Below are 19,826 nucleotides of genomic sequence, written 5' to 3' on the forward strand. Positions count from 1 at the left end.
CTCTAAGGTTTAGCTTAATTTTCTCTGACGTGGAATTTGTCCTCTGCAACTTTGAAGTAACTATTAGGAGGGTTATTGCACAGGGGACACTTTGACACATAGACCTTGTACAAACCTTGTGATTACCAGGCCTCTCTACCCATTCAGCTCCAGTATGGCCACCGGCCCACTCTCTCCACCCTGAATATCTTTATATATCACCTCCCCTGGTCCTCGGGTGCCCTGCCCTGCCCATATACTCTCACTCTCAAATAGTACAGTATCGTCAGACACATTTGGGACAAGAACGGCAAACGTTTGACGTTACGGGGGGGGTCCCCTTCGCGGCATTTGACGCCGAACCCGGTCGCTCATGGAATGCGGAAGTGCATGTCGTTCTCCAACCCGAGGCGTGAAAGGACGACGGCTCCGCTATACAAAGCGTCGGAGGCGCGGCGTCCAAAGAGGACACGAGAGGCACCGCCGAGCCAGCCGCTAGGCGAGCGAGTCGCGGTGTCGAAACGCTGCGAAGTCCGCTTCAGCCCGGACCCGACAGCGTTCGTGTTATACGCCCAGAAACAGCATCGTAACTCTACCAACTCATCAACCGTCCTCGTAAACATGTGCCATCGCGGGTCAAATCCGTCCCCCATGCAGGCCGTGCAGGCGTCTTTGGAGTGAGAATGCGTTGCCTAGTAACCAGCCAGGATTCAGGCCTAGATCTAGGATAGATGGATGCAGTGAGTGTGTGCGTGAGGGAAGGCCAGCAGTAGAGGGGTCGGTGGGGGGGGAGGCGATATGGGGCAGTACAGTTTCAGCATGGCTAAAACCTGACGGTCGTAGCCGGCGGTGTGTTTGCACAGGCCAAAGCCCGCCGCGCTGCGCTCCTCTAAGCCGGGACCCTGGGAAAGTTTGTGGAGCGGGCATTGAGGTCCAGTGTGGTGGAAAGGGCATTGTCTGGCCCGCTGATCCCCGCCGCACCGGACAGAGGGAGAGGGGCTCAAGCCCCCCCGGAGAGGAGGTCAGGGGTGGGGCATTGGTGTGTGTGTGTGTGTGTGTGTGTGTGTGGGGGGGGGGGGGGGGGGGTGGTATGCTCATCATTGTCCCCGGGTGAGCATGTGAGCTGATTGGAGAGGTGATAAGTGAATGTAGACAGGTGGGAGCGTGCACACACACACACACACACACACAGCAAAGGAAAAGTGTCGTTCGGAAACTCACTGCACTCTGGGAAGTTTGGCGTTGTTTCTGCAACCGTATATGACCTCTGACCCCTAGTATAGACCACGCTCTTGCTGAGCCAATAAGGAGCCTCGCTGCCTGCATGGCTGTTGGCAACGTTGGCACTGTGGCGGTGGCGACAGCGGGCGCTACCGAGTTGGCAGCCGCTGCCAAGCCCCCGTCGGGCCGTCGCTCTCTTTCCCAGCATTCCTCTCTTTTCTGAAAAAGATAACAAGCAGCGACTGGGCACTGGGAGGCTCCTGGGAACGCAGAAGGCCCCCGGAGCGAAACAAACAGGATGGGAACTGGCCTGAGGTGGACGCTTCTGGGCACAGCCAGCAAAGAAAAGAGACGGCACAGAGAAGAGAAAAAAGAACTGCCCGCTGCCAGCTAAGACCAAAGAGCAAGGCATGATGGGTATTTATTTATAGTCCTCTCGGCCAAGGCTTCCTGAGAACAAGACGAAGGCGTCTGCTAAAGATAGGGCTCTGAGTTACGGTGCAGTGCGTGCGTGCGTGCGTGCGTGCGTGAATTTGATTTGTCATTTGAAAAGCAATTGTCTACACATTGTGTGGACAGTTGTAAGATAAATGGTTGATTTGTGTTTCAGATTTACGCTTACAAGATTCCTTTTAGGGGATACTGTACGTTTAGGGTTAGGCATTTCTAGGTTAGGTTTAAGCGTTAGGGTTAGTATACTGTCCAAGTATAGTACCGGTACTAAACGTACTAAATACAAACGTATGTGTGTGTGCGACTGTACGTGCGTGCACGTGAGGGTGAATGCGTGTGAGCTAGCGGTTTCATCCGGAGCGTTGTAGTGTGATGATGGTGAGTGTGAGGCGGTGTCCCACTTCCTCCCTGGACCATCCCTCCTCTTCCTGTTTCTCTCTGTCTGGAGAGAGGAAGTGCTTTAGAGGAAAGGGGAGCGGGCATGCAGTCATTCCCCGAACTGGAGATTGATTGGAACGATTCAAAAGGAACGCTGCCGGTTGGCACGTGTGTCAAGTGGCCATATATAGCATGCTCAGGATGTTGTTAACAGGATGAAAGTCTGTTTTTCACTGGGAGCCCCCTTATAGGAAAGGGGAGCGGGCATGCAGTCATTCCCCGAACTGGAGATTGATTAGAACGATTCAAAAGGAACGCTGCCGGTTGGCACGTGTGTCAAGCGGCCGTATATAGCATGCCCAGGATGTTGTTAACAGGATGAAAGTTTGTTTTTCACTGGGAGCCCCCCTTATAGCAGCTTCCTCTTTGTTCCTATAACCTGCCACGCCAAATAGCTCCGAGGAGGAGAACACATACCGGGGTGTTTACATGCCCAGTGGAACCATATACTATGAACAGGTTCACTCAGGACACCTCTTAGGCGCCAAGGGGGTGTGCACACTTCACAGAATGGACAAAAAAAAGTCTGTAAACATGTTTGCACTTTGCACATACAATACACACACTTCACACAGTGGACAAAAACAAAACATGTCTGTAAACATGTTTACACACACACACACGCACACAGTAGACAAAAATGTCTGTAAGCATGTTTACAGTCAGTTCAATTGAACTGTTTATAATTGGTGCTGCATATATTTGACTGTACTAATGGAAGCAGAACATATTTTAAATATTCTTTAAGTAGAAAAATAAGTAAAAAAGATAAACTCTGAAGAGGTACAATGTTATTGGTTGTCCGTCAGCGTTCACCACATAATATAAAAAGTGAATAATCTCTAAATGTGTTATATTATGGACAGACATGGATGTAAACTGCAACTGGGTGGCAGAGTAAAACAACTAGTATGCAGTCTAGTTGTTGATTTGGATTGTCTTGTTTCTATCGTCTCTGTGTAATAGATGGGGTGAGGAGAGAAGCTATGATGGATCGCTGAAAAAATATTGGGTAAGATTTGTTTTTCTTTATGAAATCCATGATGACTCATTTCACATGATGATCTGATATAAATATCATTGTAATATATATTTTTTAATCCGTATATTAAAAAATGTGTTCCTCCAGATTGCCGCCAACTCCTGGGGAAAGAACTGGGGCGAGGGCGGCTACTTCAAAATCGCCCGCGGAGAGAACGAGTGTGAGATCGAGGCGTTTGTGATCGGCGTGTGGGGCAGGGTGACCATGGAGGACATGCACAGCAAACACCAGCACCATCACCGCCGACGCAAGTAGATGGAGCCACCCACCATGGACATTAAGCCCCCCCAACCCCCTCCCCACGCCCGCCCAAAAGAAACGCTGCCCCACCACGGCTCTCGACCCCTCTGAGTCCCTTCACTAGACCCCAGAGAAGAAGCACGTCACTGGCCTCGGAGAGCTTCGACCTCAGCCGCCTCAGCCACTGTGCCGGCAGGGGGGGTGTGAGACAACAAAATGACCAGCCTAATCCTCTCTCTTGTCAACGTCACTCTGCGTGACCCGAAGCTACCTGCCCTCAAAACCCTGAAGCACCCCTCTCCTCCCAGCCCGGCTCTCCCCCCATAACTCAAGGATTACGGCGCTACAAACCAATAATTGCCTTGTCCGGCATGACATGTGCCACATTAGGCACCTCAGGACTCGACTGTTCCAAAGACCACACTTCCCAGAATCCTCAGCGTGCCATCTGGTACACAGTTTTGGGGCGAGCACAGAAAGCGTACAGGAGCTCATCACGCAAACCCTTTTCCTTCACCGTTCTGCTCTTAAAACGTCAAGGTTTATATTTACTTCTCTCTCTCTCTTTTAAATCCGTATTCCAGTCTGCTGGATCCGGAGTGATAGATGGTTTGGAGGACAGGAAACCAGAGAGGCAGATTTACATAGACGCCAAATAAGGTCATTTCCCTTTCACACAGCCACAGTGAAACGAGCCTTTTAAGTTATACACACACACACATGCACATGTGCGCATTATTCTGTTCTTAGGGAGGACAGTAGTAGCTATAGACAGTATACTGTAGTTGCTCACACAATAAAGTAGAGCCTTTCACTGGAAACGGTAGGCGGTTAGGTTGGGAAGGTATTCTTTTTTTTGGGGGGGGGGGGGGGGGGTCGTAAGGCTGTAGTGTTTTGTGAAATGTGATACCACAGCCCTGCAAAGTAATTAAAAATACTTTGAGCATTGAGGCCAATTCCAGGGCTAATGCACCATCAATAAGAGGGCTTTTCAGTTACAGTTCGAGAATTTGATCAATACAACCGTGGATATGCGCAGATTTTCCTCTACCGTGCACGACGTGTTAATATATAGTAAAAGGAATCATCGGCCGTCAAGTTGATCAAGTGAAATGAAAGCAATTGAATTAAGTGTAATTACAGTACATGTGCATCGATGAAATACAGTACGTTTCACTGCAGGCCTTTGAGCTGGAGTAGCATTTCAATAACATTTGCTGCAGATATTAGCATTAACACTCTTTTAGGTTAGTGGAGCTCAACTCGCTATAGGGCAATAAAAGTAAAACGATATCCTCTTTTTGATGTCCCAATTAACCCAATCCATATTGGGCTGTTGTTGTTGTTGTTGTTAGTCAGTGACACTGAGAGAATGTTTCGCGACCATAAGCACGTGAGTCAAGAAAGACCCACCGGTGGAGAAACAATGCTATAGATACAACCTGAAAACTCACCACCAATTCATGTTCCAAATGACCACGCTGTCATGCTTCCCGACCCTATACTGTCCCATCGAAGGTTTTTGAGAAACTGAATTAAAAAAGGGGAAAACCACTCATTTTCATCATTGTATACTATATGTCATTAATATATACCTTAGAGTTGTTCCCCCCCCCTCCTTCTGTTTAGCCTATAGAACTGGAGGTCTAGAACCTGGGGTCATGTGATCAGTGACATCACAATGTGGCTTGCAAAGTACATCTTTGTTCTAATCTAGACCTCCAGTTCTAGGCTAGATAGAAGGGGGGGGGGGGGGGACTTTTTTTATTATTGCCACATCATCTCTAAGGTATATCAATGACATATAGTTCAATGTTGAAAATGAGTGGTTTCCCCCTTTGAGGAGAGTTTAAACTTTAAAGTGTTGAAAAGATTGTAAGCAATTTATTAAATGCCTTAAAGAAACAGTGCAGTTGCTTCATGGCCACTGAGAAAGGTAGAGTGTATAGTAGTCTTAATCTATTCCATTTTGTGTATACTTGTGTTACATGTATGAGCTGATGTTATTTTGTTGTTATTGTTGTTGCCGTTGTATTTTACTCCTTATTTTTCATGTTTTGAGATATATTATGTAGTACCTTTCATAACACACTTATCAGTCTGTCTGCTCAAACGCTTTAAAGGGCGCTGCGAAGGTGCTAAATAAGTGAGCATGTGATTTTACAAATGGCTGCCTGATGGGAGGAGGAGGTGGGAGGGTTGATTCTGCTGCCAAAGTCTGTTCAATGCTCCATTGTTGCAGTGTCTTTGATTTGATGAACAGTTAACATGATTGTACTAACATGTAAACTCCTTCCTGCGAAGGTGCCAGACCACAGCGTCAGTGTTGGCAATTAAGCAACAAAGTGTTGACGCGATACTCTGTGTCTATAGCTCACCTAGTTGCTTATTTTATCGTTTTGTATTGTTTCTCACAACCTAAATCATTCTAATTCATCTGCCATCCGCCCCTCTCCTCTCAATTTCACTTAATTAATGTCGACTGGTTTTCAGATTAGTTCTCAGTGCAGAGCTCACTCTAAATTTGAAAAGTAATACTATACATAATGTTGTGAGTAACGTCTGTAACCTCCGGAAGTCCCCCTCAGAACGGTTCCCACGCCTGCACCTCCAAGAGGTGGAGAATCGAGGCATGTGGACATGAAAGCCAAGACGTGTGTTACGGATGAACGAGCAATGTGCAGTGTGCTGGAGCGGAGCTGTAGACGGACGGAGGAATGGCCACGGCATGTTCTTATAGCCGTCTGGTGGTGCATTGACCCCTGCGCTCACCGTGCACTCACTGAAAAGTAGGCATTTCACCCGGACGGACGTGGTGTAGCAGCTGCACGCTTTGTGAACAACAAGGCAGTGAGGCTTCGAGGGTCACGAGACGCACCCGAACTCGGGATATACGCTCGTAATTCCGACGGTTGTCGGGCCGTGCGGTTTATAGGGTCAGGGACAGGGTTAGAAATGGGGCGAGTCGGACCACCGCGCCGTCGGAATACTCCTGAACTCGCCGTTAGGCGGGCGGGCACCCGCGGCAAACAGCCGATGGCTTGGTGTGTCAACAAGTGCATTATTCAAGTAGTTGGATATTGATGTGAAACGTATTTTTGGTTCAGAAACCTCAACATTCATGCTTAATACTTTGAAAAGACAAACCCAATGCAAACCTGCGCTAGATTACGAGAATGCGCACCAGGCACACAACCCTCTGCGTGTGAAGAGGCATTACCGGGCCAAACAGCTAGTTTTTAGGGAGTCCTGTACTTTCACTCCAAAGGAAGAGAGGCCTACAGCAAGAGCATTTCTAGAGTTACACATCAGGGTGAGATGTAGCCTTGTCAGGCATAGAAGGTGCAGAATGTAAAAGTATGACTTAGCGGGTGATGGAGGGGTAAATTGTTCCGTTTGTGGTCTGGAACCAGTTATTATATGAAAACTACAGAAGCGTGCACAGGCTATATCTTGTTTATGTCTAACTACAATTGCTGCCGTAACAATGAATAGCGCCAAATCTTCTACGTTTTCAATTGAGGCGCCACAACAACATTGTGGAATCTTTCATGGTATTATAGTTGCTGCTTTAACCAGTGGAGCTGGGAAGTATTTAGCAACGACTCCTCTCTATACAGTTTAATTTCCATGACCAATATCAACATTCATAGATGATGATCCATGTCAATCCACCCTTGCGTTTCGGCGTACCTCTCCCCCATGTATTGTGATTGACGTCTGTAAATAATCTTTTGCATTAGCTGAACAACGTTTTACCCCCAGCGCATGCAGCCCACCCCATGCAGTCATGCAGAAACAACTGTCCTTATGTAGGGATATGCCAGTAACACACACACAGTGGATTGATGGTTTGAGAGAGAGAGAGAGAGAGACACGTGAGTGCGTGTCTTTGGTGATTTCACCAAAGACGCAGCATCACCTGGATGTCTGTTATTCCATTCACATCTATAGATGTTCAGTTCACGTGCTGTTCTTCAGGACCTGAATATCCATTGATTTCAGGTCAGCTTTCCATAATTTGCTGTAGATGACATTGAATGTACGGACGGGTAAAAGATGTGTGAAACATGCTGCCCCGTTTTGTGGAAATTAAAACTACGCTCCAGGACTTCTTTTTAGGCGAACAAAACGTTTATTTTAACCAATTTTTGTATATGGTTAGAGTATGTTATTACAATACTGTAGCACATCAGCGGTGGTTGGAGGTGGCGTCCCTACACTCTGCCATTGATACATTTCAACCCAGGATAACCTGCTTACTGGCTCACAATGTCAATAAAGGTATCTGAAGCAGAGTTGGAGGATGCTACTGCGTCGGCGTCGCCATCTATATTGTAGTTCAGACATTGTTGAACTACAATATAGTCCCCCTTGGAAGACGGAGACAATGAACATAACACTTACAGACTGCACCCAATTTAATGCATCTCCCTCAGTCAAGCGATATGCTCCAAAAACACCTGCCCTTCAAAAACAAAGAAATAAACAAAAACCTGTAGCAGAGCTCCCCCCCCCCCCAGTCCCAAGCTGTGTATTTAAAGTAAATAAAGAACCACTCCATATTCAGTGTCATGTAGACTTTATTTATGACAAGATGTGTAAATTATATTCTTTTATTCTGCTCTCGTTTTCCTGTGCAATGTTGTATTATCTCTCTCGTCTCTCATATTGTGTGCACTAAATGCAAAAAAAGAAAAAAAAACACGCTAGTGTTGTTCATCTGTGTGGCACAATAAAGTCTTTCTCAACAAAAAACAAAGAAAATCGCCTTCGCATTCACTCTGATGTTTCTGATACCGGAAAACAGTTATGTTTTGCAGGAAGGTGTCTATTGCTGACGATTACTAATTTATACTCATTTGTGCACCGGTATCGCTTCGCTGAAAATAGGTGCTTGTAGATCTGCCATTTTCATAAGATTTGTACACCTTTTTGAAATCCTGAAATGGGACATTCTGCTGCATAATACATTTTGAGTACTTTTACTTGTGGTACTTTAAAGCTGATATAAGCAATAATATGTCAACATTTGAATGACCTTTTTTATTTATTTCTTTGGTATTCAGACAGCCAGCAATGGGTAAAATGCTCCCAAACAAAAATGTAGTCTCTGTGACACATCTAGGGGCCGCAATCTGCATTCCATTTTTTTCCTAGAAGCTTTGTCATTGGTCGATTTGCCTGTCTACTTAGTCATTTCGACCGGGTTTTTTTTTTTGACCAATGAGAAAGCTTCTAGGAAAAGCTTGAGGCCCCAGAATAGATGTGTCACAGAGACTACATTTAGTTTGGGAGCGTTTTACCCATTGCTGGCTGTCTGAATACCAAACAAAAATAATAATGAAAAAATATCATTAAAAGTTTGAGAAATATTGCTTATAGCAGCTTTAAGTACATTTTGATGCCAATACTTTTGTACTTTTACTCGAGTACATTTTGAATTCCGGACTTTTACCTGTAACAGAGTATTTCTATATATCGCAGTATGGAGGGTATGCATGTGACATCATCATCAAACCAGGAAGTTATGCGGGAACGCCAAAAAACTACTTTCTGGCCTTGACAGCCCATATACATCCAAACAGAAAGGTCCAATATGCTTGCATTAAACGACGTTAAACTCACTTTGCCACTCACTTTGCCACTCGATTTGCCACTCGATTTGCCATTCACTTTATGCATGTGCGCATACCCTCTATTGATTGTGTGTACTTTTTCCACCAGTATGGTAACCTGGGGGGGTGGGGGGCGGTCAGAAGCAGGGGACCAGACAGAAGGGGGTGGACCTCCGTGCACTCACTCTATCCCCATAGAGTGAGTTGGAGGGGGGGGGCAGGAGGGTTTGGTAGGGCCCGGGGGCGCCATAGGACACGGACCCACACAGCCCTGCTGTGTCAGCTAGCTCACTCTTCCGTTGCCGAGAGCAATAATTCTGACCATCAGTCGGGGAAGCGGCGCAATGGAGTGAGCGTACGCATTCATTCAGGATTAAGCAGCGCGCGCGCGTGTGCGAACACACACACACACACACACACACACACACACACACACACACTCTACGGTGACAGCCAAAGTCTCAACAGATTATAGGATGTTTCCTCATGAATAAAACATTATTTTAACAAATCTCTCAGGGAAACAAACACAACGAACATAAAACCTATACAGATTGTATTTTCTGGGGAGCAGTATAAGACCACCATAGGAAACAAAAGGTCCTCATCGTCGGTTCGGGTCTGTGTGTCAAGGTGTCCTTGAGCAAGGTTCAAGGTTGTATACGTTACTGTATCTTGCATCATTGCATGTACATAATAGTAAACCGTATGTTTGATTGTTTGGGGAAAAGACGTTTTTTGTTGCAGTCTATTTCCAGTGGCTTTCAGACTGCGAAAGCGTTTACCATGCAGGCAGCATCTCAAACAGTCTGCGGTTGGGATGACACGAATCCTTCATGATTCCTCGAGCTTTGCTGACACAGCGTTCATCGTACAGGGCTTGGATGGTGGGGGGGTGGGGGTGGGGGGGGGGGGGGGGGTGGAGCACTGATCTCCTGATGCGTCCGGCTGTCCGCACAACAACCCTCTGCAATGCTTTGCATGGTTTAGGTCGGTGTGTTTGACATACCAGACCGTGAAGCAACCAGTCAGGATGCTCTGTGTGGTGCCTCTGTGGTGGGAGACGTGTATATACGATCTCTGTTTTAGGTCTCCAGCTAAAACGTTTAGGAACCACTGCAGTTAGTGCATGGACATCCAGATGTGCAGAGCATCTGTATCACTGGGGGCCTCCGTTCGTCCCAGTCTGTGGAGGAGGCAGCTGGGAGGGAGGAGACCCTCCTCTGGTTTGACGTGAGAATAATTGCAGGTCTAGACAATCATCGTACAGAAAAGTATTACATATTTCAACGAGCTCCTTTGACACTGTTGTGTATTTACTTCAACAGCCAAAGGCTACCAGGTGTTTTCACTGACAGTAATAGTTGACAAAAATGGTAATAGACGAAGAGGATAATAGCAGGGGAGCCCATGTGGCATGTCTGGGGCTGCTTTTTGGACTTTTTTTAAGCAATTTCGTTGATGTATGTATATTGAAGAGCCGAGCAGTGCAGGTTCTCAAATGGGTGCCGTGGCACCCTTGGGTGCCGCAGAATAGTTTGATCTACTATTTGGAATTGATCAATATCACTTCAGTTTAACCACTTAAACCCTCTATACTTAGTAAGACGGATCACCAAATCTCCTTGCTGGGATCCAGAATATGGACGCTGGTTAAATATCAAATGTATGAAGTTATTTTCAATCTGTCTGTAATGGAAACTACTATTATCTGCAGTTGTGCTTGTGACATATACTGTATCTTGGAGGGGAAAGATTTACATACTGTATGTATGTACCGTAATATGACGTAAGGTTCTATAAAGTAACTGTAATTCAGGTGAGGCTTCACTGCGTTGGATGAAAATGTCTTTACAGGCCAGGGGTGACCTAGCTGGGACAAAAAGGTTTGAGAAGCACTGATATAGAGGGAGGGACAGGAAGGGAGACATGATGCGGGACATGCCAGGAATCTGATTCAAACTTGCAAGTGTGTGTTCTGTCATTAACAGAGAGCCACTATGAGTCCCTGACCTCACATTCCTGCCTCAGACCAATGAATCATTGATAAAACTGGTGGAGTATGACCTAAAGCTAAACTGTAACTTATAATTACGCTAAACTGATCATACTAAAGTAAACGAATAGTTAAATAATGCTTTATTTAACAAGTCGTTAAGTCTTCCTCCCCTATTCTACGTTTGTGTGCACGCCTGTGTGTGTAGTGTCTGAATGACTGTGTGTGCGGTGTGCGCACGACTGCTTTTTTGTAAGTTTGGGTCCCAGAAAGACCAAAATGTCAGGAATGTGTTTTATTTTGTAGTGATATTCATGTCCTGTAGACAGTGGTTAATTGGGTTTTACTTTACTGTTGTGTTCCTTTTGTTTTGTATATTGATTCCCGTTTGCCCTACAGGAGTTACTGTTACCTAGCTCACCTCCCTGTGATTATTAGTAATCTCCACCTGTGTTCTGCTAGCTAGCCTATCCCTGTGTTGATTGTCAGTTGTGTTCACCTGTGCTAGTTGTCTGTATATAAGCCCTCAGTTATTTTGTGTTATCTGCCAGTACTGGTTCTGTTCCCCTCCCCATGTTTCTGGCATTCTTTTGCAACTCCATTTATTCTCCTATGTGGGAGAATACATTCTTTGCAGTCCAGACGGTCTGGTCTGCATTTATTTTATGTAATCTTTTCTCAATTTCCCCATGTTTTTGGTTTTTTTTGCTGATAAACCGATACCTCAGCCATCAGGCACAGAAACAACAACCGAGTCAAACAGCCACTATAGAAGGGAGTTTAGTTTACTCATTCAAAGCACCTCATAGCTGACCTGTTAAACGCTACCAACAGTCTGACAATAAGGGCCACAGAACTGATTCAATCATGAAAAGTGTTCCATTGCAGGCAGGAACATACAGGTTAAACACTGTATGCTCACTCTGTTGCCAAAACTGAACTTGCATAGGCCTATAATATATATCTTTTTGTGAAGTATTCTGAAACATGGACATTCCCAAAATGGACAGGCTTCCAAAACTCAGCTTCAAAGTGATGCGACTGCAAAAGTCAGACATTTATGAAACATAGAAGCTGTTAGCAAAATGTACTACTGTATATGTTTCACATTGTGCCTTGGTGCCAATCACTTATGTTGAAGTGTTTAACAAATTTCTACATTTTCATGATCTGAATTCACATGAGTATACTAAAGCCCTAACCACACCAAAGGGTCGAGACAGTTTTAGCGTTGTCCCTGCGGTGTGATATGTCTTGTTGCACGTTGACCCACGTTGACCCTAGTGATTCAACGCATGGAATTCAATGGCCCAAACCACACCAAAGGGTCAAGGCGGTTTTAGCGTTAACTCCTTGCAACCGTTTGGACCCAGGGAGTTGCATGGTGACCCTTTTGTGTGGTTAAGGCTTTAGACACTTCCACCAATACTGTTATGTGTACTATTTGTGACAATTAGAGAGATGTTGTGTTGCCAAAATGAATATAACTACATTTACCAGCAAAAACGGATTTGCATTGAAAAAGTAATGCCCAGACATGGGAACGAAATTGACACACACACACACACACACACACACACACACACACACACACACACACACACACACACACACACACTTTTACAAAACAGTTGAACTTTACTTAACCGTCTTGTTTACTTGCTATTCCAGAGGTGTGTAAATCAAATAAAAGAATGTGGTTCATGTGAGCCTGTCACATTTCTTAACACAATAAACTGCATATTCTATTCATATTGTACCAAAATGAGCCAAATGTCCAGCATTACAATTTGACGGTTGGCCTACTGTGATTTATTTTGGTAAAAACTGTACCAGGCTCACATGAAAAGTTTCATTTGGTTTGACACCGGCCTCTTAGGGAAGTTTTATGGTTTTGAAAGAATCCGGTGGAAATGAGGGACACAATGTTGGTGAGTTTATCTCATGTCAGCACACGGGGACCAAGTATGGAAACTTGGACAGAGGGACGCGTCCAATGACTTGCTGTTTACATTTCTCTCATTGTTTGTGCGTCACCAGTGGACCAAGTTATTCATGAGCTCACCAGCTAGCTGATGGGGACTCTCACATCACACACACACACAGCCACCACGATGGAGGAAGTTCTGATTAAAAGATCCAAGCACTGGAACAAACACCCATCAGCAACAGCATATAAAAAAAACACCCAACCCCACCCTGCTCCCACGGAGTTTTCCTCCATCTCGAGGAAGGAATTCTCCATCTCGAGGACATTCTGTCTAATTGCTTCCCTGGCTAAATCCTGCATTGGAATACACACACGTACACAGTACACACAGCCATACAATATGTAATCTATTTACAATGTTACAAATGCACCTGAGGGTACAAACCCTGTATGCCCATACCAACAACTATATCTATATCTATCTATCTATCTATCTATCTATCTATCTATCTATCCACTTCACAAGCACTGAGGTATAATGTTAGAGGTATAGACTATGAGGTATGGTCAGGACAAGAAGAATTTTCTGTGTGGGTTTACTCTTCCTCGTTTAAGTTTATTAATGATTTCCATTCCCCACCATATTATATTACATCCACAGAATATATACAAAACCTAGGACTCTCTTTAGATTATCAGTCAAACTGTGGCTGCCCTGCCCTGCTGTAGACAATGTAAGCACTGTCCAGTGTGTAGGTTTAAGGAAGGATGGGATATTTCACTTCAACTATGCATTCACTTCATATTAGCTCTGAACAGTAGATGTTTTTCTTTCGTTGGTGTTGTGCTGACCTCTGCTGGTGGCATGGAGAATACAATGCATTTTATAACTAATAACAGCACAGTCTCAGACAGTAACTATAGACTATTGAAGAGGAACTTTATTGAAAGGAACATATTAACATTTCCTTTCACATATTCAAAAATAAAAATAACTCTATGCAACACCTTATTATGTCTTGTGTTTTTGCTAAGAAGTGTGCTGTGGAATGTAATAATTTGATGTGCAAGGCCACTTGTCCTAATTGGTGGTGTGCAACTGTGCACGTGCATATCCACAAAGTCCACAGAAATTGATAAAAAAAAATGTATATATAATATTACTATCTGTGGAATATGTAAATAATAAAGCTGTTTGTTTCACAAAACGTATTGGTATAGCATTTGTAGAAACTACTGTGTCCAAACATCCTACAACCCTGGACTGAGTCACTGAACTCTTTTGAGGTCGGAGAGGGAGGGGGTGTTTTATGAATTCAGAATCTAAAAAGACACCGGCATTTAATATATATATTGAAAAGAAGCTACAGGAGAAAATGGTACAAATGTAACAGTATTATAATTACACAAAATGTGATGCATTACTTAATTTCCCATGATTCATGTCTATAAGAATACAGTAGCTCCTTTAAGTCCCCTAGATCCTTCTGTCGCCCGTATAAATCTCCTGCCCCACCTCCACCTCTTCCTTGTGTATTTAGGTCCTTTGATATACTTCTCTGCATAACAAATTAAGAATTGCTCTTGCAAATTATTTATACAGTATTTTGCTTAACTCTGTTTAGAGAGGACTCCTTGCACTCCAAAAGAGTAACTTGGTGACATGATATTTGTGATTTCTTGTCAGGTATGTTCAATTTTATAATGAATGACGTCATTATCTTGTGTTACGTATTTCCGTGTTGGAATGAGAGAGAGAGAGAGAGAGAGAGAGAGGAGTCTTTGCACTCCAAAAGAGTCTATCTAGGAGACGTGATATATTTGTGATGATTTCTAAGAGAGTTCTCCGTCTAATCCCTTCAACACAACGCAGAGATGAAGACTACAGGAGGCGTCAAGGCTACTGTGGCCTCAGTCAGGACAGATCATTTTTAAGGTCAAAAATACAGTTTTTAAGGTCAAAAGGCCAAACAGAGGAGGCCACAGCGACCATGGCCAACTCACTATACCTTCAACAACACAACACAAACAGCCTAGTATACTATACTATACGTATTACGTACTGTATGTACCCACAACTCTTTACCTTAACAATAACCACAAACACAACAGAAACAGCCTAGTATACTATACTATACGTACTGTACGTACCCACAACTCTTTACCTTAACAATAACCACAAACACAACAGAAACAGCCTAGTATACTTCACATTAGGGGTGGGCGATATGGTGAGAAATATCGTATTGTGATCAATAACGTACCGTGATACGATATTCAGAGATATCGTATATGTTGTCATACAGTAAATGCACATTCTATGATTTGCAATTCTAGACCTTAATTTATACTTTTGCAGATCGACGGTTTCGTTAGCCAAAATTAATAAGTATATTGGTCTAAATGTTCTGTTACTCATTTTTCTTTTAGTATCAGTTACCTTGTAGGTGGTTGTGCTGTTAAGTAACTTGAACAATAACCCTAAAACCCACTTGAAAAAGTATTGTGATATTATATTTTTCCATATTGCCTGACCCTACTTTACATACTGTAGATGTCTTTGCCATCGACAGCAGCAACAACACAACACAGCCTAGTGTATACAAATACTGTACTGTGTCACAACTTACATCTCACAGTCACAACTTCAACAGCACAACATACACAGCCTAGTAAACGTATACACACAACTCAACTCACTACCACAGTCACACACTGTAGATTCACAGCCTTCAGCCTTGGATTCTACAGCCTGAAACAACCACTGAAAAAATGTTCATTGCCACCCAGAACAATAGAACATGAATCACAATGAATGGCAACAATAGAGCAACCGCTTGAATCACACACACGACATACAACACAATCAGCAACAACAGCAGCAGCAAAGAACAACACAAAAACGTGGTTCCTACCCTGAGATGTCTTCTTATTGGCTTCATCACAGTTGGGTTAGTGACGCCAGGGTCATGACTGAAGCCATTGTAGATCTCTCTCTCTCTCTCTCTGTAGGTCATCCTCGGACGAGACCTCCAGTGTCGTCTCCAGTCATCTCCGTCCTCCATATATCGACTCGGCAACCTGACTGTAGAAAGTAACAGTACAGTAAAGAACCTGGGGGTCATTATTGATTCTGAATTGAATTTTAATTCACACATTAATCATGTTACCAAGATTTCCTTTTTTTCACCTTAGAAATATTGCACGAATCAGAGCCTATTAGTCTTTGGACGATGCAAAAACGCTAATCCACGCCTTTGTTTTTTCTCGGCTTGATTACGGCAATGCACTTTTTTCTGGACTGCCTAAGAAAACAACTGACAGATTGAAACTTGTCCAAAATGCAGCAGCCAGAGTTTTAACTAGAACTAAGATGAGAGAACATATTACTCCAGTTTTGGCTTCAGTGCACTGGCTTCCGGTTGTTTTTAGGATTGATTTTAAAATGCTTTTACTTGTGTATAAAGCTCTCAATGGTCTCGCACCTTCCTACCTACATGACTGCCTGCCTAAATATGTCCCACTGCTGGCCTGCTCGCTTTGCCTAAAAAAATGGCAACAAAAAAATACGGGGAAGCAGCTTTTTGCTTCTACGGGCCGACGGCATGGAACAAACTCCCACTGTACCTTCGACAGGCAGCCTCTGTAGACATTTTTAAAGCACAGCTCAAAACCCACTTCTACAACATTGCTTTTAATTGATCTTTTTTTTTTTGTTATTCATGTCCTCACTGTATTGCATTACCGCTTGTTTTTTAATGTCTATGCCTTGCTTTTCTTTTTTTTCTCCATTGCTCTGTAAAGCACTTTGAGCTGCATTTCATGTCATGAAAGGTGCTATACAAATAAAGTTTTATTATTATTATTATTATTATTATTATATATCTAGCTTGCTTATATCTGTCTAGGTAGGTAGGTAGGTGTGGGAGTCAGTGGGACGTACGCCCTCATGATCAATGCCCATGCATGTGTTGGGTCACTGTAAATGAGTCCGTTTGATGAGGGCTAGGTGCACAGAAAAATGACATACCAAAAGATCTCCATTACCAGTCCCTACACTGTCCTAGGGCAGAGCTTCCCGCATTGTGCCCCCTCTCCTCCATCTCTCACCATGGACTGACTACATGAAGTCCAACTCAGGCCTCTCCCTAGTGGCCCGTACCAACTGTCTAAAGACAGGTTTCCCCAAAGCATTCACTTACCCAACTAGTGAACATGTAACCTAGAATCATTTCCAAACATTTACAGAATAAATTGTCAATCCTAAAATGATTAACAAACCAGGTTTTAAATAACCCGTCCCGTTGCAATCATATTAAATAATATGTATTGCCAGACTCAGGCACCCCTGCAACATGGTGCAACCCAATTGAACCCTCCACCTACAAAAGCAGCAGTGGATGCAGTAGTGACTCTTTTGTGACCAGGAAATGAGGATGGTGTGAGTAGTGGGTGTTTACTTACTTACTTACTGCCCTTTACGCCGGCTGGCATGTAGGGCAGCAACAAAGGATCTCCACTTCAGTCTGTCCTGGGCCAGCGTCTTTATAGATCCCCAGGTGTGATGCAGGGTCTTCAACTCTCCCTGGTGGGTGTTTGACAACATAGTAATGGTAACTTAAACTGTTTGACTTTGAAAGAAATAAAAGTATGTTGACCAACCCATTGTCTGTCCAAATGATTATGAAATGAAATGAATATATGCATATAAAACGGTAGAAGTCAAGATCAACTGATTGCTAACTTAGCCGGCATAGTTAAACAGCAAACTGTTGGATAATGACTGAATACCGACTGGTGGGAATACTGAGTATGAAATGAGGTTATGCCAAACAGAAAATGAAAAACAATTAAACATGTGTGGCTCAAGAGGAAAAGTGAGAAAGCATTCTGTCTTTATCACAGTCACATAGCACAAGTAAGCTTACTGTCTGGGAGCTCATTCTCCTCATTTTCCTGGCTGCTACAGTATCTTCTCACCGACCCTCAGCAGCGCTGCCCATGCCATGCTGGGACCTCCATGCAAGTGATTTCCTCATGTTAAGGTCTTTCTCTGTTGTGTTGACCCATGAGGTCATCACCTTGGCTCTTGTACACGTGCATCTGGCTCCTATGGTCCGGAGTAGGTTGGGACTGGGAGGGACACCATAAGCCTTGAGTAACTGAAAGAAAGAAAGGTAAATACAAAGGTCATATTGTATACAGTACAGGGTGTCTGAAGGCCGGGGGAGGGGGTGACGATGCCCGCGTGCCAGATTTGGCACGTTTTATTTATTTTCTTGTTCTATTTTTTGCCTATTCTCGGCCAAAATTCCCTTTGGCCTTTGGCTAGGCAAAAGTGCCACAGTTGCCATTCAATCAATCTTAAATGGGCCAATAGGCTTTCATATAGGGGAAACAGAGTTGTTGCTGACGTCCAGGTGGAAATTAAAAACAAAACAAAAGTGAGGTGGATGAAATCACCCATCTGTGAGAGTGAGTGGGGGTGTCACGACGTACTCACAGTGAATGATGGTGACGCACCTGATACAGTACACCCTTTCACAACTGTCTACCTTCAAAATCAGTCACACTCACAACCTGATGCGTTGTGAGCTTGTATCGGGCCCTGGGGAACGCCGGTCAATATAGGTTAATTAAGTGGTTAATGAGAAATAGGTTAAAGTTAACCTCTCCTATATGGATGTACAACTATTTATTCCTATTTATATTCAATATTTATTTGTACATACATTGTTTTATAGTGATTGTTTGTTCCACTTTCGCTTTAGCAATGTAAATGTATGTTTTCTCATGCCAATGAAGCTGCTTTGAATTGAATTGATTGGACTGTTGTGTCCACTAGATGGCAGCAGTCAGTCAGCAGATACGATCATCTACTACTACTACGTAAAATAAAAGTGGGATAGGTCTATGGATAGGACCCCCAAATGGTTCATAAAGGGGTCCCAGAGGGTCCCCAGCTAAATTGGGATTTTTTTTAACCACTTTAACACAACAAGATCTTCAGAAATAACCAGTATTGCAATGCCACATGTTGTGAGCTTGTAGGTCAGAGATAGCTAGGCCTACTTTTGAAAAATGTTGCTGGTAAAATGGGGGTCCTTGACAATGGGGGTCCTTGACATGAAAATGTTTGAGACGACCACTTTATCACTTTGTTTGTAAAGAATTGATGCTTTTTACTTACAGGTGAGGGACGGTTTAATAACTATATGAGGAAAACCAACAAAAACATTGTAAACAATATAATAATATTATAGAAAATAATTATTATATTATAAATAATAATTATAAGTAGTTTTTTCATATGCCTATTTAACGCGCGCGCCCTGCATGCTGCTGCGTCACAGTCAAACAGCTCATTACAACATATTCAATAATTCAATTCACATAATAACGTGCACATTACTTACAACCTATACCTAAATATAATTGTATCATGACTAGTTTTCGCTTTAAGATATTTCTCAAGGTAACCTAAACGTGAATTACACAATGCAGCTCTGTAAATGTTATGCTATTAAAGCAGCTAACTGTGTTTAGCACAGACGCTCTGAATCATAACAAAAAAGTGGCGCAATTCGTTGTTGTGTAGTTAATTTACTTACCGTAATTATCTTCCAATAAGTCTGTACAGATGTGGTTTAGTACATTTAACTAGCTGACAACACTGACATTAATGTACGTCCATGTTGTGTAAAGTTACACTGTAGGCTACGTTGTTTATTTCACCGTACAAATATTTAGTTTTTAATCAAACAGCTGTGCGTCGGTCTCGTGCAGGTGGGGGGATGTATGGGTACAACAAGTGTCTTAAAGGGATATTTCACTAATTCTTTCAAAAACACTTTGGTCCTTTTATCGTCTACTCAGAACACCCCAGACAGTATTTAAGTTTCTCGATTC

General features: G+C 43.5%; 1 protein-coding gene across 1 annotated transcript in view; it reads left to right on the forward strand.

Moving 5' to 3' along the window:
* The window catches only part of tinagl1 (tubulointerstitial nephritis antigen-like 1), a 60,325-nt gene extending 52,196 nt beyond the window's left edge, over nt 1-8,129 (forward strand). The window contains exons 11-12 of the mRNA XM_080787473.1: nt 3,058-3,103; nt 3,221-8,129. Coding sequence (XP_080643599.1) covers nt 3,058-3,103; nt 3,221-3,388 — 214 coding nt within the window. The 3' untranslated portion in view covers nt 3,389-8,129. The remainder of the gene's footprint in view (nt 1-3,057; nt 3,104-3,220) is intronic.
* The last annotated feature ends 11,697 nt before the right edge of the window (nt 8,130-19,826 follow it).

Source organism: Protomyctophum bolini, assembly GCF_963924005.1.
Source record: "Protomyctophum bolini genome assembly, chromosome: 17".
In the NCBI taxonomy this organism is placed as follows: Eukaryota; Metazoa; Chordata; class Actinopteri; order Myctophiformes; family Myctophidae; genus Protomyctophum; species Protomyctophum bolini.